Source organism: Orycteropus afer, unplaced genomic scaffold (assembly GCF_000298275.1).
Source record: "Orycteropus afer afer isolate SDZICR_OR568_19922 unplaced genomic scaffold, OryAfe1.0 scaffold00541, whole genome shotgun sequence".
NCBI classification, from domain to species: Eukaryota; Metazoa; Chordata; class Mammalia; order Tubulidentata; family Orycteropodidae; genus Orycteropus; species Orycteropus afer.
The window spans coordinates 367,675-386,901 of NW_006922128.1; the positions used below are offsets into that span (position 1 = coordinate 367,675).

General features: G+C 54.7%; 1 protein-coding gene across 1 annotated transcript in view; it reads left to right on the plus strand.

Annotated features, from left to right (window-relative positions):
• SDHA (succinate dehydrogenase complex flavoprotein subunit A) overlaps nucleotides 1-18,906 on the plus strand; it is a 21,168-nt gene extending 2,262 nt beyond the window's left edge. The window contains exons 4-14 of the mRNA XM_042782956.1: nucleotides 491-655; nucleotides 1,547-1,695; nucleotides 3,110-3,234; nucleotides 5,152-5,320; nucleotides 7,962-8,157; nucleotides 9,611-9,782; nucleotides 14,121-14,239; nucleotides 16,222-16,333; nucleotides 16,575-16,705; nucleotides 17,456-17,569; nucleotides 18,820-18,906. Of these exons, the coding sequence (XP_042638890.1) occupies nucleotides 491-655; nucleotides 1,547-1,695; nucleotides 3,110-3,234; nucleotides 5,152-5,320; nucleotides 7,962-8,157; nucleotides 9,611-9,782; nucleotides 14,121-14,239; nucleotides 16,222-16,333; nucleotides 16,575-16,705; nucleotides 17,456-17,569; nucleotides 18,820-18,906 (1,539 nt within the window). The remainder of the gene's footprint in view (nucleotides 1-490; nucleotides 656-1,546; nucleotides 1,696-3,109; nucleotides 3,235-5,151; nucleotides 5,321-7,961; nucleotides 8,158-9,610; nucleotides 9,783-14,120; nucleotides 14,240-16,221; nucleotides 16,334-16,574; nucleotides 16,706-17,455; nucleotides 17,570-18,819) is intronic.
• The last annotated feature ends 321 nt before the right edge of the window (nucleotides 18,907-19,227 follow it).

Consider the following 19,227-nt stretch of genomic DNA (forward strand, 5'->3'; position numbering starts at 1 on the left):
GGGGGTGGGGCCAGGACATTCAAGTGAGATGGGGGGCGGCGGAGACCAAGGAGCTGGGGGGGTAGGGCCAGGACGTTCCAGTGAGCGGGGTAGGAGACGGGGACCAAGGAGCTGGGAGGGGGTCAGGATGTTCCAGTGAGGGGTGGGGATGGGGATCAAGGACGGGGGTTGGCATGGAGGCTGGAATGCTCCAGTGAGGGGGGCAGACCGAGACCAGGTAGCTGGGGTGGGGTGAATGCTGTTCCAGCAAAGCCAGAGGACCAAGGCAGACGTGACCAGCTGAAAGAAAGAATGAGCTGGTGTGACAAGGGGAGCTTTTTCTATCTTTCAATATTCACGTCGTTGAGGAAGAAACTTCGGAGCTTCCTGAAGTGTCGTCGCTGTCTCGTGGCGGCGGCCTGGGGTTGGCAGCTCTGTGAGTCGTCAGCGGCTGTGAGCTGGGAGTGTCTGGGCTGCTCTCAGCAGTGCTTTTCTCTCTTGTGCCTCACAGCTGGAAAATTACGGCATGCCCTTCAGCAGAACTGAGGATGGAAGGATTTACCAGCGTGCGTTTGGCGGGCAGAGCCTCAAGTTCGGGAAGGGGGGGCAGGCCCACCGCTGCTGCTGTGTGGCCGACCGGACCGGCCACTCGCTGCTGCACACCCTGTATGGCCGGGTGAGTGGGTGGGCGGGGGGGCGGCACACAGGGACACCAGGCACAAAGTTGAGCATTTCCTTTCTGTTCTGGGAATTTGGATGGATAACTGTCATGTCTCAGGTTTGGAACGCACAGTCTCTTGTCCTGGGACTGTAACAGCAGAGAGCCGCGTTAAGGCCCTTTTCTGCCTCTCAGCCCCTGACTGGCTTGTTTCGGGACTGGCCTGTGAAAGCTAGGTGAGGACTGGAGGGGCAGCGGTCATGGGGTGGTCAGTGCAGCTTGGCGTGGACGTGGACCGGAGCTCTGGCTCCGTGCACATTGTGGATTTGCGAGTGTCGGGGCACCAGGGGTTCTGACACGTGTGTGGACGGCCTGCCTGGGAAGCGTGGCAGTTTGTTATGCACCTGTCCGTTGACCTGGTCTCACCAGCCTGTGCAGGTTGCACTCTCTGCAGTGGGGGGCTGCCCTCTGCTTGTGCACTGGCCATGTGTGCAGCGTGGGCTGGCCCCTGGTCCCCCGTGGTCCGTGGGCCTCGGCTCTGTGCTCGTGCAGCTTAGCCTCCTTCCATACAGCCACGTCCAGGAGCAGTGAAGAGCCCACAGGTGCGGTGTGTAAGGCTCAGAATGAGACAGTCAGCAGGAGCACTCCAGCCTGCGGTGCCACTTTCTGGAGCCTGTGTCGACATGTTTGCATTCTTTCCGTTTTGTTTCTCCTGCCAAATGGGAAATGCCTTTTCTGTTGGCCTCAGTACCATCAGCACATTGTTGACGTGGGTGATGTGGCTCTGTCCTGAGCCTGGTGTTCTCTTGGGTACCTGATCTGCTGGTTAACATTGATGTCACTTTAGGTGTTGTTTTAACGCTTGTCCTGAGTGCAGTTTAGAACGTGGCTCCCTGCATTTCCTTCCAGTCCCTGAGATACGACACCAGCTATTTTGTCGAGTACTTTGCCTTGGACCTTCTGATGGAGAACGGGGAGTGTCGTGGTGTCATTGCTCTGTGCATCGAGGACGGGTCCATCCACCGCATCCGCGCCAAAAACACGGTGGTCGCCACTGGGTAGGCTCTGGTCCTTGCTGCCGCACACTCACTTAGAGCAGTTTCATTGCTCTAGTAGAAGTGAGGTTTACAGGACGGACTGTAGGACAGGCTGTGGCCACAGCCTTGGGGACGTGGTGACCATCCTGGCTTCAGGCCTTCATCTGCAGGGGGGACAGCACAGCACCTGCCCCAGCAGTGGGTGTGCACAGGTGGCCTCGGTGGGCATTAATGGTGGTCACCCATCAGGGCTGGAACTGGGGGCTCAGGACGAGCCGGGCCTGGGGTGCCACCTGCTCACTCCTGGGTGACTCCACTGGTGGTCGTGGACCCTGGCCTGGTTCTTACTGCTGTTTCTTCCAACGATGAAGATAAGGGACTGTCATATGCACACTGGTTAGACCCCGGGTGCTGGTGAGACGCATACCACTGGTGGGTGGACGGCTGCAGATGGATTTCTCAGGTCTAGGGTTCGACCCCAGGTGCTGCCGTGACACGTGCCACCAAGCGTGGGCGTCTGCAGCAGATGGATTTCTCAGGTCTAGGCAGCTACAAGTCCAAACGCACTGGGCCAGCTCCCGAGTAGCCCTTTCCCTGTGAGCTCTGGTGGAAGGTCCTTGTCTCCTTCAGCTTCTGCCTCTGGGCAGCCTTCATGTGTCCCCCCGGGTCTAGCAGGTTCTCAGAACGGGCCCTGGGTCCAGAGGATGCACTCTGCCTGCAGGCTCTTCTCTTGGTGGGAGTAGGTCCCTCCATCTCCCCTCACTTATTTAACCTGTATCTTAGAAGGTAGGAGCTCTGCTGGCATAGTGCCTAAGGCATGTGACTGCTAACCAGAATCTGGTGGTTCAAACCCACCAGCCACTCCTCGGCAGGAAGGTTGGGCAATCTACTTCCGTAGTGATGCTGCCCCGGAAACCCATGGAGGTTGCTGAGTCAGGGCCAGCTCGACAGCAGTGAGTTTGGTTTTGGATTTTTTGAGGATCTCAGAAGAGGTTGCCTCAATAGACGAGCTAATCCTGTGGGTTACACCCCACCTCCTTAATGTCACTGTCCCTGATCTGGCCTCGATAAAAACACAGATGTGAGGATTTCCAACACAGGATGGAGGACAGGCGCACAGCACTGAGAACCATGGCCTGGCCAAGTGGACACCTGTTTTGGGGGACACAGTTCAATGCATGACACATGCTATTTTGACCATTTTTAAACTTTCATCATAAAAGCTAGGTGTGTTAATCAGGAGACACTCAGGCAGGACTGGAGGGACCGGTGGGCGTCCCCACTCTCCTGGTGCAGTGTCACCCCAGGCGCACTCTGCGTGTGGGCGCGTGTGGACAGCAGTGCACATGTGGCCGGCTGCCCAGGCTGCTCTGTGCTGTCCCAGCCCTTCTGGGGTGCCCACGGGGACGAGGTGACGGGCTTGCGTCTCTTCCAGGGGCTATGGACGCACCTACTTCAGCTGCACTTCCGCCCACACCAGCACCGGCGACGGGACCGCCATGGTCACCAGAGCGGGCCTGCCCTGCCAGGACCTGGAGTTTGTCCAGTTCCACCCCACAGGTAGGAGGGGGCCATTCCAGCACCTGCCTTCTCGTCCCTCAGGTCCAGTGGAAATGCTGTTTCCTTGAGAGATTCTCTCCTGACTTCCTAGCACGATGCACGGTGCCATCTTGTGCTCAGCCCCAGCCTCAGGGCACTGTCATGTGTCACCCCCCCCAGCCTCAGGGCACTGTCCTATGTACCCCAAGCCTTAGGATGCCATCCTGTGCTCCCTGCCCCCCAGCCTCGGTGCTGTCCTATGCACCCCAGCTTCAGGGTGCCATCTTGTGGCCCCCCAGCCTCAGGGTGCTGTCCTGTGCCCCCTGCCCCCCCAGCTTCAAGGTGCTGTCCTATGCCTCCTAAGTCTTAGGGTGCTGTCCTATGCCTCCCACCCCCCAGCCTCCCTCAGCTTCAGGGCAGTGTCCTGTGCCCCCCCAGCCTCAGGGCACTGTCTGGTGTCATCCCCCACCCCCCAGCCCCAGGGTGGCCCTCACCACGATTGTGGAGAAACACCCCGTGTCCATGGCACCACGTGGCTGTGCTCTGGGACAAGGCTCCGTCTCTCTGCTGCTGTGTACACGTGCTGGACATTCATGAGAGAATAGCTGGCTTTAGGTGTGGCTGCCAGCCCCAGCTGCCACAAGGGCTCCAGGGAGGAGGGTCAGCCCCTGGAGTGGCTCCTCTCGGCTTTCTGGGAAAACCAGCTGGCAGTTGGCGGTGTGACTATGGGATTTGGGAGCGAGGGAGGGAGGTCTTGGACGAGCTATAGGTGGTCGTCAGCACGTGAGGGGGTGGGGTGGGGTGGGGTGGTGCTTCAGAGACAGGAGAGGCAGCTGCGTGCAGAGTACAGCCAGGAGCAGACGCTCTCTCAGCTCCCTCCAGGCGCCCCCGGCACCAGATGTTGCCCTTCGGCTGTGCGTTCACTCTTGTTGGTGTTCCACTTGTTGTCTCTCCCAGTCTATGCCCAGACAAGACCCACATAGACCCCCATGGGACCAGCATGGCCACGGTGCCTAAGAGCCAGGCCTCAGCCTCAGCCCCTCTTCCCATCCCCATGGGTGGTTTGCTGTTTTTAATTACCATTACTGTCGGGGAAACCCCACAGAGACTCCTGAATCCCCTGACTTACTCAAAGCTGCTTTTCTCGCAGCTCCCTTCCAGTGCGCGAAGAATACCCCACTGAGCACGCCCAGAGGTCAGGGCAGTGAGAGGTGGTGAAAAGCACGGTGGTTCTTGCCTGAGCCAGGCAGCCAGCTCTGTGCACTGGTGGAGGCTTCCTGGTTAAAATCCCAGAGCCTGGCTCCTGGTCCTGAGACTCTGAGTCGTATTGGCCAGGCCTGGGCTGGAACTCTGTCCTGGCCAGCTCAGTGACCCTTTTGGCTCGTCTGTGAAGGTAAGGGTGACCTTTAAGGGGTCAGCCTGGGCTCATTATGGAATTAACTGAGTTAGTATCTGTGAAGCAGCCAGACTTGAGGACAAAGTGAGTTTTAACCCGGGGGACCTTTGTTGCTGTTGCCTGGTTACTCGTGCATTTTTGAACCTGGCAGTTCTCATACAGAGTAGTGACAGAGTTTGATGGTGCAAAAGAAATGTCTAAGAATTAAAGTTGAAAAGCCCCGACATACAGTTCGTTGTTCTAAGCAATTTAGCGAACGTGTTTTAGTGGGGTATCCGCAGATCTCCGCCCCTGTTTGTGGCCCTGAGCCCCTTCTCCCCAGTGAGCCCCGCTTTCTGCAGCAGTGTCCTCACTGGTGCCTTGGCCGGTGCTTTCTGTGCTTGGCACGTCCTCTGGTCCTTACCCTTTCCAGCTTCCTTGTTCTGAGTGTCACACCCTCTTCACGCCCTTTTCTCGGTACCTGAAAACATCTTGAGAAAGATGCTGTGTGTTCGTGTGACGAACGCCATCGCCATCAGGTGTAACCGTGTGCCATCTTGCAGGCATCTACGGCGCCGGCTGTCTCATCACGGAGGGCTGCCGTGGAGAGGGTGGGATCCTCATCAACAGTCAGGGCGAGCGCTTCATGGAGAGGTACGCCCCCGTCGCGAAGGACCTGGCTTCCAGAGATGTCGTGTCACGCTCCATGACGCTGGAGATCCGGGAGGGAAGGTGTGTTCAATTTACCTGCAGAGATGTCATTATGTACTCATATACCCACGTGCCTTTCCTCGTGCACACACAGGCACATGTGGTAACCACCCTGCCCCACGTGTGCATGTGCACGTCATATATACATGTGCACACACACACAGCCTTCCCCTGTGCACACACAGACACACCCTGTCCCATGTGTGCACACACACGTAATTACACACACGTGTGCAGTTCACAGTTTCCCCCCATGCACATGCAGACGTGTGGTACATACCATCCCAGTTGTGCACATGCATGTCCTTATACACGCACACATGCTCAGTTCACAGTCTCCCCCCATGCACACGCAGACGTGTGGTACATACCCTCCCAGGTGTGCACATGCATGTCCTTATACACACACGCACATGCAGTTAACATCCTCTCCCCATGCACACGCAGATGTGTGGTACACACCCTGTCCCACGTGTGCTCATGCACATATCATTATACAGACATACAATCACAGTTAATAGCCTCCCCCTGTGCACACACAGACGTGTGGTACACACCGTGCCCCACCAGTGCATGTACAGATGTCATACACACACGCATGTACGGCTAACAGCCTCCCACACAGCCGTAGATAACTGCCCTGCCCCATGTATGCACGTGCACGTGTACAGTGCCTCCACGAGTCCCTCTGACCAGTGCCCATCTGGGAGGGTTCTCTGAAGACCGTAGTCATTGAATTCTAACCAGGGTGGGGGAGCCCCTGAGATCTGAGAGCGTGGTGTGTGTGTGATAGAGTCAGAGGGGATCTGACCAGAGTGGGGGAGCCCCTGGGATCTGTGGGCACAGCGTGTGTGTGATAGAGTCAGCGGGGATCTGACTAGAGTGGGGAGCCCCGGGGATCTGTGGGTGTGGTGTGTGTGTGATAAGAGTCAGTGGGGGATCTGACCAGAGTGGGGGCACCCCTGGGATCTGTGGGCGCAGCGTGTGTGATAGAGTCAGTGAGGATATCTGACCAGAGTGAGGGATCCCCTGGGATCTGTGGGCACAGCGTGTGTGATAGAGTCAGTGAGGGTATCTGACCAGAGTGAGGGAGCCCCTGAGATCTGTGGGCACAGCGTGTGTGATAGAGGTCAGCACAGGGGAGGGGAGGGTGCTTGCTATAACCTGAGCCCCACATGGTGTATGGGGGTTTTTAACACCCCTGGGTGTTTGGTGGCCTGTGAGGTGTGTCGGTTTTTCTGTCCTTCGGAGGCTTTTGACACTGTCCTTGCATATAGTGTCAGATAGGTACCTGAAAACGTCTTGAGAAAGACGCTGTATGTTCATGTGACGAGCGCCACCCTCAGATCCCAGGGGCTCCCCCACTCTTGTCAGAACGCTCCTTGTTTGCAGATCATCAGATACCTGTGGAGTGGCCTGTAAAGGGTCTGCCTTTTACTAGAAAAGATGGACAGGAGTCAGGTGGTTCTCAGGGGCATTGGTGTCAGAGGATTTCTAGTGCTTTTATCAGAAAACGTGCTGCTCCCAAAGCTGGTGTGAGGCCCAGCAAGGCAGGGTCCTTGTCTGCATGTCCATGACTCTCTTTCTCACACTAGAATGATCCCTGGGAGCTCTGGTGGCAGAGTGCTAAGGCATCTGACTGCTAACCAGAAAGCTGGCAGTTCAAGCCCACCAGCTGCTCCTGGAAGGAAGATGGGGCAACCTACTTCCATAGAGATACTGCCTCGGAAACCCAACAAGGGGTTGCTATGAGGCAGAACTGACTCGAGGGCAGAGAGTTTAGTTTTTTTGGAGCGTGATCCCTGGCACGCAGTAGAGGCTTAGAAAGCATGCCGGGTGAATGATTCTTCCTAGACAGGGGTGGGAACGGAATGCTGTCTCCCCCGTCTGGAGAAGGACCTTGTCTGAATGGCGCTGTTCCAGCAGACTGCCTTTTAGTGCGCTTTGCAGGTTTTATGTTTTTATAAATGGAAGGTTTGTGGTGCCCCTGCATCAGGCAAGTAGGCCAGTCCCGTTTTTCTAACAGCATGTGCTCACTTTGTGTATCTCTGTCACATTTTGATAATTGTTGCGATATTTCAGAGTTTGTCATGTTACTGCATGCTTAATACTAACTAGCACATGAGCATGACTTTTACATGCTTTGGGAAACTGAAAACCTCGTGTGACTCACTTCATTGTGGTGCTCTGGAACCGGGCCTGCAGTATCTAGAGGGATGTGTTAGTTTTACTTGGGCAGCTATGGGAAGGGTGGCGTGTACGTGGTAGCTACTGCACTGGGTTTCGTGTCCGTGTGTGGCAGTGGACGGCTACTCCTTCTGTAGCATAATTGTGGCAGCTGCCATTGTGTTTTGCTCTTAGTCCTTTAAGAAAGGGCTGTGGACCACACTGTGCGTCGGAGTCCATCAACACACATGGCAAAGTATGTGTCTAGAACAGTTAACCATGCACCAGCTGACCTCCAGCAGGCACTGTGTGCTGGATTGGCTCCTTATAAAACTGCTAACGTTCTGAGACACGACTCCCTGAGATTACAGATCATGCTTCGCTACAAATGAAGGAAAGGCATGTGATGCAGTGGCTCTGTGTCTCGACTCGGCCGTAATGAACTGTAGCTCTTAGTCGCCTTTGCCTCACTTGTCACGTCTCTTCCTGCCTCCAGAGGCTGTGGCCCTGAGAAGGACCACGTCTACCTGCAGCTGCACCACCTGCCCCCCGAGCAGCTGGCCATGCGTCTGCCGGGCATCTCGGAGACAGCCATGATCTTCGCGGGTGTGGACGTCACCAAGGAGCCCATCCCCGTGCTCCCCACAGTGCACTACAACATGGGCGGCATCCCCACCAACTACCGGGGCCAGGTGCCATTGGGGCGGGTGCACACCGGGCCAGGCGACTCGGAGCCGTGTTGTGGAGGCTGTGCTTGTCCGAGGGCACTGCCGGCTGCCGGAGGAGAGGCCGTAGCTGCCCTCCTGTTCCTCTGCTCTCTGAGAGCAGCTGGTGCTAAGGCGGTTAGCCCCGGGGAGTAGGTGCTCAGAGCCGCCGTCCTTGGCAGTTTCTCCAGATATGATCACCTTCCTGTAATCTCATCTTGTTCTCGTGTGACCTTGTAAACAGAGTGATGTTTACAATTCCTGCCTTTGGTGCAGTTGACGGTCCCCAGAGAGCCTGTCAGTTTGCTTTAGTCCATCATGGTTGCTGTGAGATAGGTAGGGATGGGTAGACTGATAGACTGATGAGTGAATTCGACTCAGTCTGCTGACATCGAGTTTAGCATCCTGATGTCCTGCCAGTGTACCTTACTCAAAAAAACTCACTACCGTCGAGTTGAATCTGACTCATAGTGACCCCTCTTTGGGTTTCCAAGGCAGTATCACTACGGAAGGAGATTGTCCAACCTTCCTTCCGAGGAGTGGCTGGTGGGTTTGAACAGTCAGCCTCCTGGTTAGCAGTCATATGCCTTAGGCACTACGCTACCAGAGCTCCTACTACACTACCAGAGCTCTTCCAGTCTGCCTTAGCACAGAGTAAATGGGTCCAGCCAGCCAGCCCTGGGGTGACAACGTGGGATTGAGGTCACAGGTGCCAGCATTTGGGCCCTGTTCAGGCAGAGTGAGGGAATGTTCAGAAGGGTGACCAGCAGGGTGGAGGGAGAGTGAGGCTGAGGGTTCAGCAGGTCTCCGGGAGGACCAGCCAGGGGGCGGAGAGAGGGTATGGGGCTGAGGGTTCAGCAGGTCCCTGGTAGGACCAGCCAGGGGGCGGAGGGAGGGCACGGGGCTGAGGGTTCAGCGGGTCCCTGGTAGGGCCAACCAGGGGGCAGAGGGAGGGCATGGGGCTGAGGGTTTAGCGGGTCCCCGGGAGAGCCAACCAGGGGGGCAGAGGGAGGGCATAGGGCTGGAAGCTCAGCAGATCTGTGACAGGACCAACCAGCAGGACAGAGGGAGGGTGTGAGGCTGACAGTTCAGCAGGTCCCTGGGAGGACTGACCAGCAGGGTGGAGGGAGGGTGGAGGGCTAACGGTTCAGAAGGTCCCCAGAAGGAATGATTAGCAGGGCGGAGGGAGAATGTGGGGCTGATGGTTGAGCAGGTCCCCAGGAGGACCAGTCAGCAGGGCAGAGGGAGGATGTAGGGCTGAGGGTTCAGCGGGTCCCTGGGAGGGTCCGACCAGCAAGGCGGAGGGAAGGTGTGGGGCTGGGAGCTCAGCGGGTCCCCAGGAGGACCCACCAAGGCGTAGACACCCCTAAGAAGTCCGCCTGTAAAGATGGCCTGTAAGAGACATGCACGGTGACATCTCGCCTTAACTGCTCTGGCACAGGTTCTGAAGCACGTGAACGGCCAGGACCAGGTCGTGCCCGGCCTGTACGCCTGTGGGGAGGCTGCCTGCGCCTCCGTGCACGGCGCCAACCGCCTCGGAGCAAACTCACTCCTGGACCTGGTCGTCTTCGGCCGGGCCTGCGCCTTGAGTATCGCGGAGACCTGCAAGCCCGGTATGTGCTGTCTTCACACGGCCGGCTGCTCGGGTTTAGCAAGAAGCTGTTGATTGATGAAGGGAGTTTGCTTAAAGGCACACAGCCGTAGCCCCGCTTTGGGTGTTTTCTAGAAGTGAGGGAGCAGAGAGACCCAGAGGTGATGCCATGGTCGAGGGAAGCCCAGCCGTGGTCGGGAGGTGGGGATGCTCACGAAGGAAAGTTGTCGTCTTCAGGAGTTTCCTTTACGTTCATCGTTTCATTGGAAAAGTTGCTGCTGAGAAATTGTCACTTTGAGGGGAAGGTTATGCATCTTCGTTCCCCTGAGCAGCACAAATAGTTCCATGGTCCCCTTCTAATCTAAATGTTGTAGGTTCTAGTCCACCCAGAGACTCTTCAGAATACTGGTGATCTACTTCTGAGAGGCCACAGCCATTGTAAAGCCTGGCGAGCACAGTTCTGTGACACACGTGGGGTGCCGTGAGCCAGAAGCCACTCAGCGACAACTGGGTTTTTATTATTGTTACTACGTCTTGCCTGCCTGATCAGTCCTCAGATTACGAACATCCAATTGTGGACAGCTCCTACGGGCCCTTTAAGTAGAGCTTCAAACCAAATCAAGGAGTCCTGGTGGCATAGTGGTTAAGCACTCAGCTGTTGACCAAAAAGTCAGCAGTTCAAACCCAGGCACTCAGCAGCATAAAGATGTGATAGTCTGCTTCTGTAAAGATTTACAACCTTGGAGACCTTTGGGGCAGTTACTCTGTCCTGTTAAGGTACTGGGAGTCAGAATTGACTCAATGGTGATGGGTTGGGATGAGTTTTGCTTCTGAACTAGATTTATCCTGGCTGATGAAGCAAAACAGGAGGAACTCGGGAAGTCTCCAGGGTCGGTGATTCTTCACAATAACCAGATGAGAGAAATGACAGGTCGAAGCTCTGAGATGGGAGATGTGGAAGTGGCATAGTGAGCCCTTTCAGGAGGCTGATGTGTCAGATTGGATTATAGACAGGGCTGTGGAGAGCAACACATTCAAAATGGTGTGATTGGCCACCATCTTTAAGTGGGGCGCTGCCATCTTTGAGTGGGGCGCCACCATCTTAGAGTTAGGGCATGCTGTTTCTAAACCAAACCACAAAACCAAACTCACTGCTGTTGAGTTGGATCCGACTCATAGTGACCCCTCCTTGAGTTTCCAAGGTGGTATCACTACAGAAGTAGATTGCCCCATCTTCCTTCCAAGGAGTAGCTGGTGGGTTTGAACCTCCAGCCTTCTAGTTAACAGTCAAATGTCTTAAGCACTGTGCCACCAGAGCCAAAAATAAAGAAATTGAAGATTTTTACCAACGTCTGCTGTCTGAAATTGACCAGACATGAAATCGTGATGGATTGATAATCACTGGTGATTGGGATGCAAAAGTTGGAAACAAAGAAGAATCACTGGCAGCTGGAAAATATGGCCTTGGTGATAGAAATGATCCCAGAGATGGCATGGTAGAATTTTGCAAGACCAACGACTTACTCATTGCTAATATCTTTCTTTAACAACGTAAACGGTCACTCTACATGTGGACCTTGCCAGATGGAACTGACTGTGTCTGTTGAAAGAGACAATGGAGAAGCTCAATATCATCAGTCAGAACAAGGCCAGGAGCTGACTGTGGAAGAGACCATCAGTTACTCTTAGGCAAGTTCAAGTGGAAGCTGAAGAAAATAAAAACAAGTCCACAACAACCAAAATATAACCTTTACATCCTAGCTGGATTTAGAGAGTATCTGAAGAGTAGATTTAGCACATTGATTGCCAGTAACTGAAGACCAGATGAGTTGTGTGATGACATCAAGAGCATCATACATGAAAAAAAGCAAAAGGCCATTTTAAAAAAAGGAAAGTTGAAGAAAAGGCCAAAATGGATGTCAGAAGAGACTCAGAAACTTGCTCTTAAATGGAGAGCAGCATATTTCAGGAGGTGGCATGTGATCAAGAACCAGTAGAATTGAAGGAAGACGTCGAAGCTGCACTGAAGGAATTGGTGAAAAACAAGGTTCCAGGAATTAATGGAATATCCTTTGATTCAACAAACAGATGCTGTGCTGGAGGCGTTTACTCGTTTATGCCAAGAAATTTGGAAGACAGCTACCTGGCCAACCAACTGGAAGAGACTGATATTTGTACCCATTTCAAAGAAAGGTGATCCAACAGAATGTGGAAATTATTGGACAATATCATTGATATCATACACAAGTAATATTTTGCTGAAGATAATTAAGAAACTGTTGCAGAAGTATGTTGACTGGGAACTGCCAGAAATTCAAGCTGAATTCAGAAGTGGACATGGAATGAGGGATATCAGTGCTGATGTCAGATGGATCTTGGCAGAAAGCAAAGAATAACAGAATGATGTTTACCTGTGTTGCATTGATTATGTAAAGGCATTTAACCCTGGATCATAACAAATTATAGATAACATTGCAAAGAGTGGGAATTCCAGAACACTTAATTGTGCTCTTGAGGAATCTATACATAGACCAAGTGGCTGTCCTTCAGACAAAACAAGGGGGTACTGCATGGTTTAAAATCAGGAAGGGTGTGTTTCAGGGTTGTATCCTTTCACCACAGTTATTCAATCTGTATTCTGAGCAAATAATCCAAGAAGCTGGACTATATGAAGAAGAATGTGGCATCAGGATTGGAGGTAGACTCATTAACAACTTATGATATCCAGATGACACAGCCTTGCTTGCTGAAAGTGAAGATGACTTGAAGCACTTACTGATGAAGATCAAAGACTGCAGCCTTCAGTGTGGATTGTACCTCAACATAAAGAAAACAGAAATCCTCACAGCTGGACCAGTAAGCAACATGATAAATAGAGAAAAGATTGATGTTGTCAGGGATTTTATTTTATGTGGATCCACGATCAACACTCATGGAAGCAGCAGTCGGGAAATCAGATGTTGTATTGGACTGGGCAGATGTGCTGCAAGAGACCTCTTTAAAGTGTTGAAAAGCAAAGATACAACTTTGAAGACTAAGGTGCGCCTAACCTAAGCCATGGTATTTTCAATTGCCTCATACGCATGTGAGAGCTGGACAATGAATAAGGAAGACCGAAGAAGAGTTGATGCTTTTGAGTTGTGGTGTTGGCAGAGAATGCTGAAAGTACCATGGACTGCTAAAAGAACTAACAGATCTGTCCTGGAGGAAGGGCAGCCACAATGCTCCTTGGGAGCAAGAATGGCCCAACTCCATCTCACCTCCTTTGGTCATGTTGTCAGAGGGGACCGTTCCCCGGAGAAGGATATGCTTGGTAAAATGGAGGGTCAGTGAAAGAGGGGAAGACCCTCAATGAGTGGATTGACACAGTGGCTGCTGTGATGGGCTCAAGCACAGCGAGGATTGTGAGGCTAGTGCAGGACCTGGCAGTGTTTTGTTCGGTTGTATGTGGATTTGCTGTGAGTCGGAGCCCACTCGATAGCACCTAACACCACCACCACCACCACCACGAAATGTCATTCACCTGGACGAAAGTAACATCTTCTGGGGTGAAAATATAGGGCTTGGGGGAAAATCTCTCAAACTGTTTTTCTGATGCCCCAAGGCAACAGGGCCTGTAGAGGAGCTCTGTTCACTGGTGGGAACGCCACCTCTGGCGCTGTTACGGAGCCGAGGGTCTTCGTCTGACTGTTGAATTGGAGAGAGGGATGGTTCAGAGACGCGCAGTCTTGATTAGCCCTCCGATTAAACATGGCCCAGTGTTACGATGTGTCCAAACTGAAGGTGACAAGCTAACATGCCCCCATTTGTAACTGTCATCATCATGATGAAGGTCACACAACAAAAGAGCCCATCCTCAGCGGGACCCCTCACCTGATGGACCAGCAACTCCGGAAGTGGAGGTGCTGAGGCCGCCCCTCTTTCTTGCTGGGACCTGGGCCGCCTTTGGTTAGCTGTCTCCTGACACCAGGTTTGGTGCACGTTTCCCATTTGGCCCAGCATCCTGCAGCAGGCACAGCTGAGGTCAGATGTTCTGAAGCACAGGTTCCCTCTGACAAGAGGCAAATGGATGTGTTTAAATTGGGCAGAAAGCTGGCGAGCCACTGTCCAGGGTGTCGTTTCCCTGCACGGGCTCCAGGCGCAGGTCGCTGTGCACATTGACCCTTAGCGTGGGCTGGTGTCTGCTTGCATCCCTGCTTGTCTTCTCTCCACTCTTTTGGTAACAGATGTCCCTTGGTCATGGGCTGGCCGCTGTTCCCAGATTCCCTGTGTGGCATGCCGTGCCTTGGCCATCCAGATCCACCTGTTCTCCCTGGAGGTTTCCTTCCCGAAGGTTAAGTTCTGCCTGTTTCTTAACTAGGAGATAAAGTTCCCGCGATTACAGCAAATGCTGGGGAAGAGTCTGTCGCAAATCTGGACAAGCTGAGATTTGCAAACGGAAGCATCAGGACGTCGGAGCTGCGACTCAACATGCAGAAGGTAAGGCCCAACTTCCGGTGAGGATGCCGTGGGAGTCCGCCTGTCCTGGGGCTGAGGAAGTCCATGGATGTGTCCTTGCTGTATGGGTAAGGAGTCCGTTAAGCTGCGTGTAAGAGAGACAACTTAAATAGGCCCAGCTGTGTTTCTCACCCACATGAAGGGCTGCAGTGGCGGCTGGGCAGCCTCGGGGACACGGGAGCCTTCTCTCTGCACTCCTGTGTGTGGCTGCTCCTTTGGGGATACGGGCGCCTTCTCTCTGCGTTCCTTGTCCCTGTGTGCAGTCCCATCCGCAGCCACATCCAGCCCCAGGCGGTGTCTGGCTCTCCAGCCACTATGGACATTAGGTCACAGGCCTGGGGGTGGGAATGGGAGAGTTGAAGGAAGCCTTGTCCCCCGCTGGCCCGGCTTCCTCTAAGCGGCTTCCTGGGCCCTGGGGCTCTTGTGCTCCCAGCTCATTGCCTAGAACTTAATCACATGTCATTGTCACACCAGCGCCCAGCAGCTCTAGAAGTGTCTTTAACCCTTTCATGACCTGTGGGACACAGAGCACCCACCTGCGTTTTCCTCCTCTGGGGTCTATTGGGCTGCTGCTTTCCCATGGACAGTACGTGCCACTGTCAGGAGCAGAGCTGTAACTGATGTAGAAGAAGTAGGCGTGGGCCATGAATGACTTGTTGCGGGGTGCTGTGTGCAGCCCCCAGGAGGTGGGGGTTTGCAAGCTCTTGTCTCTTTTGGCATTTTTACTGGGAGGTAAGCCTTGTCATTATACGTCTGGGTTCCTGTGTGCGCTCTGTGGCCTCCCACGGGAAGGACCTCCCAGTGGCTCTCCTGGCAGCTCCATGAGGGGCAGGCTGGTGGGCTGGGGCAGTGAGTTGTCTGCTGAGGTCCTGGCACTCATAGGGAGCAAGCTGGGGCCCAGGTCCAGTAGGTCCAAGCCACCCAGGAGCTCGTAGGCTGGGGCCTGGGTCTGATGGGTCCAAGTCACTCGAGCTCATAGGCTGGTGGCCTGTCCTGTGATAGCAGATGGTGTGAGATCTGCCCCTCAGTCACATGTTCCCTAACCAGCAAGAGCTTGGGCTCTCTTGGTTTCCGTCACCCTCTTCATCAGTAATCCTGCAAATAGTGCACTGGGTGTTTTAGCCCGGGAACCTTCCTGTGTCACATGAAATAGGCTGTGATTTCTAGGGAATTTGGAAAAATCGAAGGGTGTCATCCCTTGTTACTTACGCTAAGGCACATGTCGAAAGGATTGAAAAATGAGGTGTGGAAATTGGGCCCTTAAACCTGAGGACAAGAGCCCTTTTCTGTAGTGGGTCGGGGGAGTCTGTGGAAGCACCCTGCTGATCCAGAAGGTGGGGAAGATGCTGGCACGTTTGGCTGTGTGTGAATGGACCGTTGCAGTAACACCGTCCAAAGTCCAAAGCTAATGGTAATGAAGGGAGCTGCAGCAGGAGGAACAAAGGGCTGAGTTCCTTAATGTACAAGGAGCTGTCAAAAGAAACCAAACAACCAGAGAGTGACTCATGAGAAAATGGGCCAAGATTGTGGCAGTGAGGGTCCAGCCCCGTAGCCTCCGTCTGCTTCCCAACCCTCCATCTCAGAGTCTACCACGTTCCCGGTGCTTCGTTGACCACCAGACCATGGGAACTCCCCCCAGCTGATGGGCTGAGTGGGCAGGTTATGTCCTGTGGCTGCCAAGGGCAGCCCCTCCTTTCTGCCCCAGCTGGCCCGGCCCACTCCCTGCTCAGGAGGAATGGTTAGCTGCCTGTCCCAGCCGCGTCCCACAGAGCACCTGCAGGGAAACGCGTTCACAATGCTTCTATTGTAGCGTCCCTTTCTGGTTCCATGTGTGGTCCCAGCGCCCACTTTTCCTGGTCCTCCCATTGCATCTCTGTGAGTGTGGTAGAAACAGCCAGTGTTGGGTCGGGTCAGTGGCTCTCGGGCTCCCTCCTGACCTTCGTGCGCTTTGCTCTGTGTTGTAGTCGATGCAGAGTCACGCGGCGGTGTTCCGGGTGGGCAGCGTGCTCCAGGAGGGCTGCGAGAAGATCAGCCAGCTCTACAGGGACCTGCAGCACCTCAAGACCTTCGACAGGGGTGAGCCCGGGCCCAGGAGTGCAGGTCCACGGGGCGGGTGGGGCTGGTCTTGGGGGCACTGTCTGCCGCCTTTAGCAGCAGTGAATGTTTGCTTACTATTTGAGTGGACTGTGCGTACTGCTCCGAGAGCTGCACGTTCTGGTGCATTCTGGCGAGTTCCAGTGAGCCCCCAGGGACAGCCAGGTCGTCCACCCCTCCGCCCGCCTGTCAGCCCCTCAGGAGGCCTTGTGTGTGTGCCCAGGAATGGTCTGGAACACCGACCTGGTGGAGACACTGGAGCTGCAGAACCTGCTGCTGTGCGCGCTGCAGACCATTTACGGCGCCGAGGCCCGCAAGGAGTCACGTGGCGCCCACGCCAGGGAGGACTACAAGGTGCGCGTGCACAGGGCCCCCACACACAGCGTGTCCACCACCTGGCACTGCCCCCGACACGTACCAACACATCCCCACCTGACACCACCCATCCCTCACCCCTGCTGGCATCACACGTCTCCACTTGACCCCACCCATTCCTCCCTTACCCCAGCAGGCACCACGTGTCCCCATTTCCCACTGCCCGTCTCACCCCTGCAGGCACCGCACATCCCACTTGACACCACCCCTTCCACCCTCACCCCTGCAGGCACCACACGTCCCCACCTGGCACCACCCATCTCACTCCTGCAGGCACCACACGTCCCCATCTGACACCACCTGTCTCTCACCCCTGCAGGCATTACACATCCCCACCTGACACCACCCCTTCCTCCCTCACCCCTGCAGGCACCACACGTCCCCACCTGGCACCACCCATCTCACTCCTGCAGGCACCACACGTCCCCACCTGACACCGCCCGTCCCTCTGCCGTGGACCCTGGTGTTTCTCCCCTGACACTATCATGAGCAGTGGGCTCCCGCTGTCAGGACTAGAGATGGTGGTAGTGCCAAACTCCCAGGGCTTAGCGAGGGTGGAACAAGTGCTCTGTGCCCACGTGGGGCCTGGCAGAGAGCGAGGACTCGTGAGGTCTGTGGTCCATCTGTCGACGGCTACAGAGGACAAGGGTGTTGCTGCATCATGAGGTGGGGACCTGGAGAGGCTTGTCACCGGCCCTTGCTGAGCTCACAGGCTGTCTCTGGCCTCAGGTGCGGATTGACGAGTATGATTACTCTAAGCCCATTCAGGGGCAGCAGCGGAAACCATTCACGGAGCACTGGAGAAAGCACACCCTCTCTTACGTCGATGTTAAGACCGGGAAGGTACGAGTGCACTCTGTGGGGCGTGGGCTCTGTGGGGCGCGGGCTCTGCGGGGTGCGGGCTCTGCTGGGTGCGGGCTCTGTGGGGAGGTATGTGTCAGCTCTCTGCCCTCTGTCTGCCTGTCCGGTGTCACATGTGCAGGTCATGAGCTGGGGGACGCAGCACCAGAATGTGCTTGGGGCAGACCCAACAGAGACACGAGTCAGCCAGGCTCCCAGCCACCATCAGAAGGGCTGGCCTGCAGGAGGCCTCTGGTACTGCTCCTGGCCTGTAGGGCAGGAGAGTGAACAGTGATTGTGTACTCAGTGAGACCAGGAGGAACACAGTGGCCAGAGCAGAGGGGGCGGGAAGAGACCCTGAGCCCCCAGCCTTCGTCTTGTGTTGGCACCAACCCCTGGGGGCAGCCCCAGGGAGCCCTGAGCACCTGGGCAGCAGAGGAGGGCAGAGGTGTCACAGAACACAGAATAGCCACTCCTGACTATGGGACAAGTCACCCTGTTGGCTTTGTGCCAGGCAGCAAGATAGCAAGTGCTTGCCCTGGGCTTGTCATAGCGTGTAAGGACAGTCCTGTTTGGGTCTGTGGAAGTGGCGTAGGGCCTGTCACCGTCACCTAGAACTTGTGTGCCTGGTGTGTTGCTGGCTTCAGGCTGTCAGGAGTTTTCACCATAACACAGGCCGGGCATCATCATGTTTGAGGTGGTTTATGTCTGTTTTAAAAATACATGATTATTTTAGAAGGTGCAGGAGGAATAGGGAAGAAATTCACCTGTGCGCCTGCCGGGCAGTGGTCAGCGTGGTTAGTGTCTCAAGTATTCGTGGCAGGTTGTGTGTGTACATACGTAGCTTTTGTTGTGTGAGTGTGGATGTATGCACAGATACCAATTTGCAAGTCAAGAACTGGTAGCGAACACGTTTTAAACACAGTTAAGCATGACTCGGTGGAAGCGTTCCTCTAGCTGTCCTCCTGGGAGCATTTTTCTAAAGGATTGCGATCTGTCCTGAGTGACTTCGGACTCCAGTCACTCCAGTGACTCCTCCGCACGGATCCCTGTGATTGGCGCAGCCGGGCCCTGTGGCTGCACGTTTACATCATTTCCAAATTTCTGCTCCTGAACAGCAGCCACAGCCTCTCTTTGCTGGGTTCCTGGTACACATGTGTGAGCCCACGTCCTTAGTGAATGCTCTCGAAGTGGTTGGGGAGGTGGTGCTTGTACGTTTCTGGCTCTAACGGATGACTGGCTTTCTTTTCAAGGTCACTCTGGAATACAGACCTGTGATTGACAAAACCTTAAACGAAAGTGACTGTGCCACAGTCCCCCCTGCCATCCGCTCCTACTGATGAGCCGATGCCCAGAGCCGGCTTCGTCCTTATGTAGCTTGTGGCACACATGCATGGACCTGTCCCTTTAAAGTTCTGTGCTCCACTGAGCAAGGGTCGTCGGCCCACGGCCAGCAGCCAGAAGAATTCCACTTGCCTTCGCCCCGCTTCATCTTAGGGCACGGGAAAGTGGGCACAGTTCTTCAATAAAACGTAAATGAACAAAGTTATTTTCATGGCCACTGAAGATCTTGACCTTAGATGTTTTTGTTGACCCGAACTACTTTTTACTGTTACATTGAAACAAATTTTGTAAATTAAGTGAAAATGGATTTGGATACC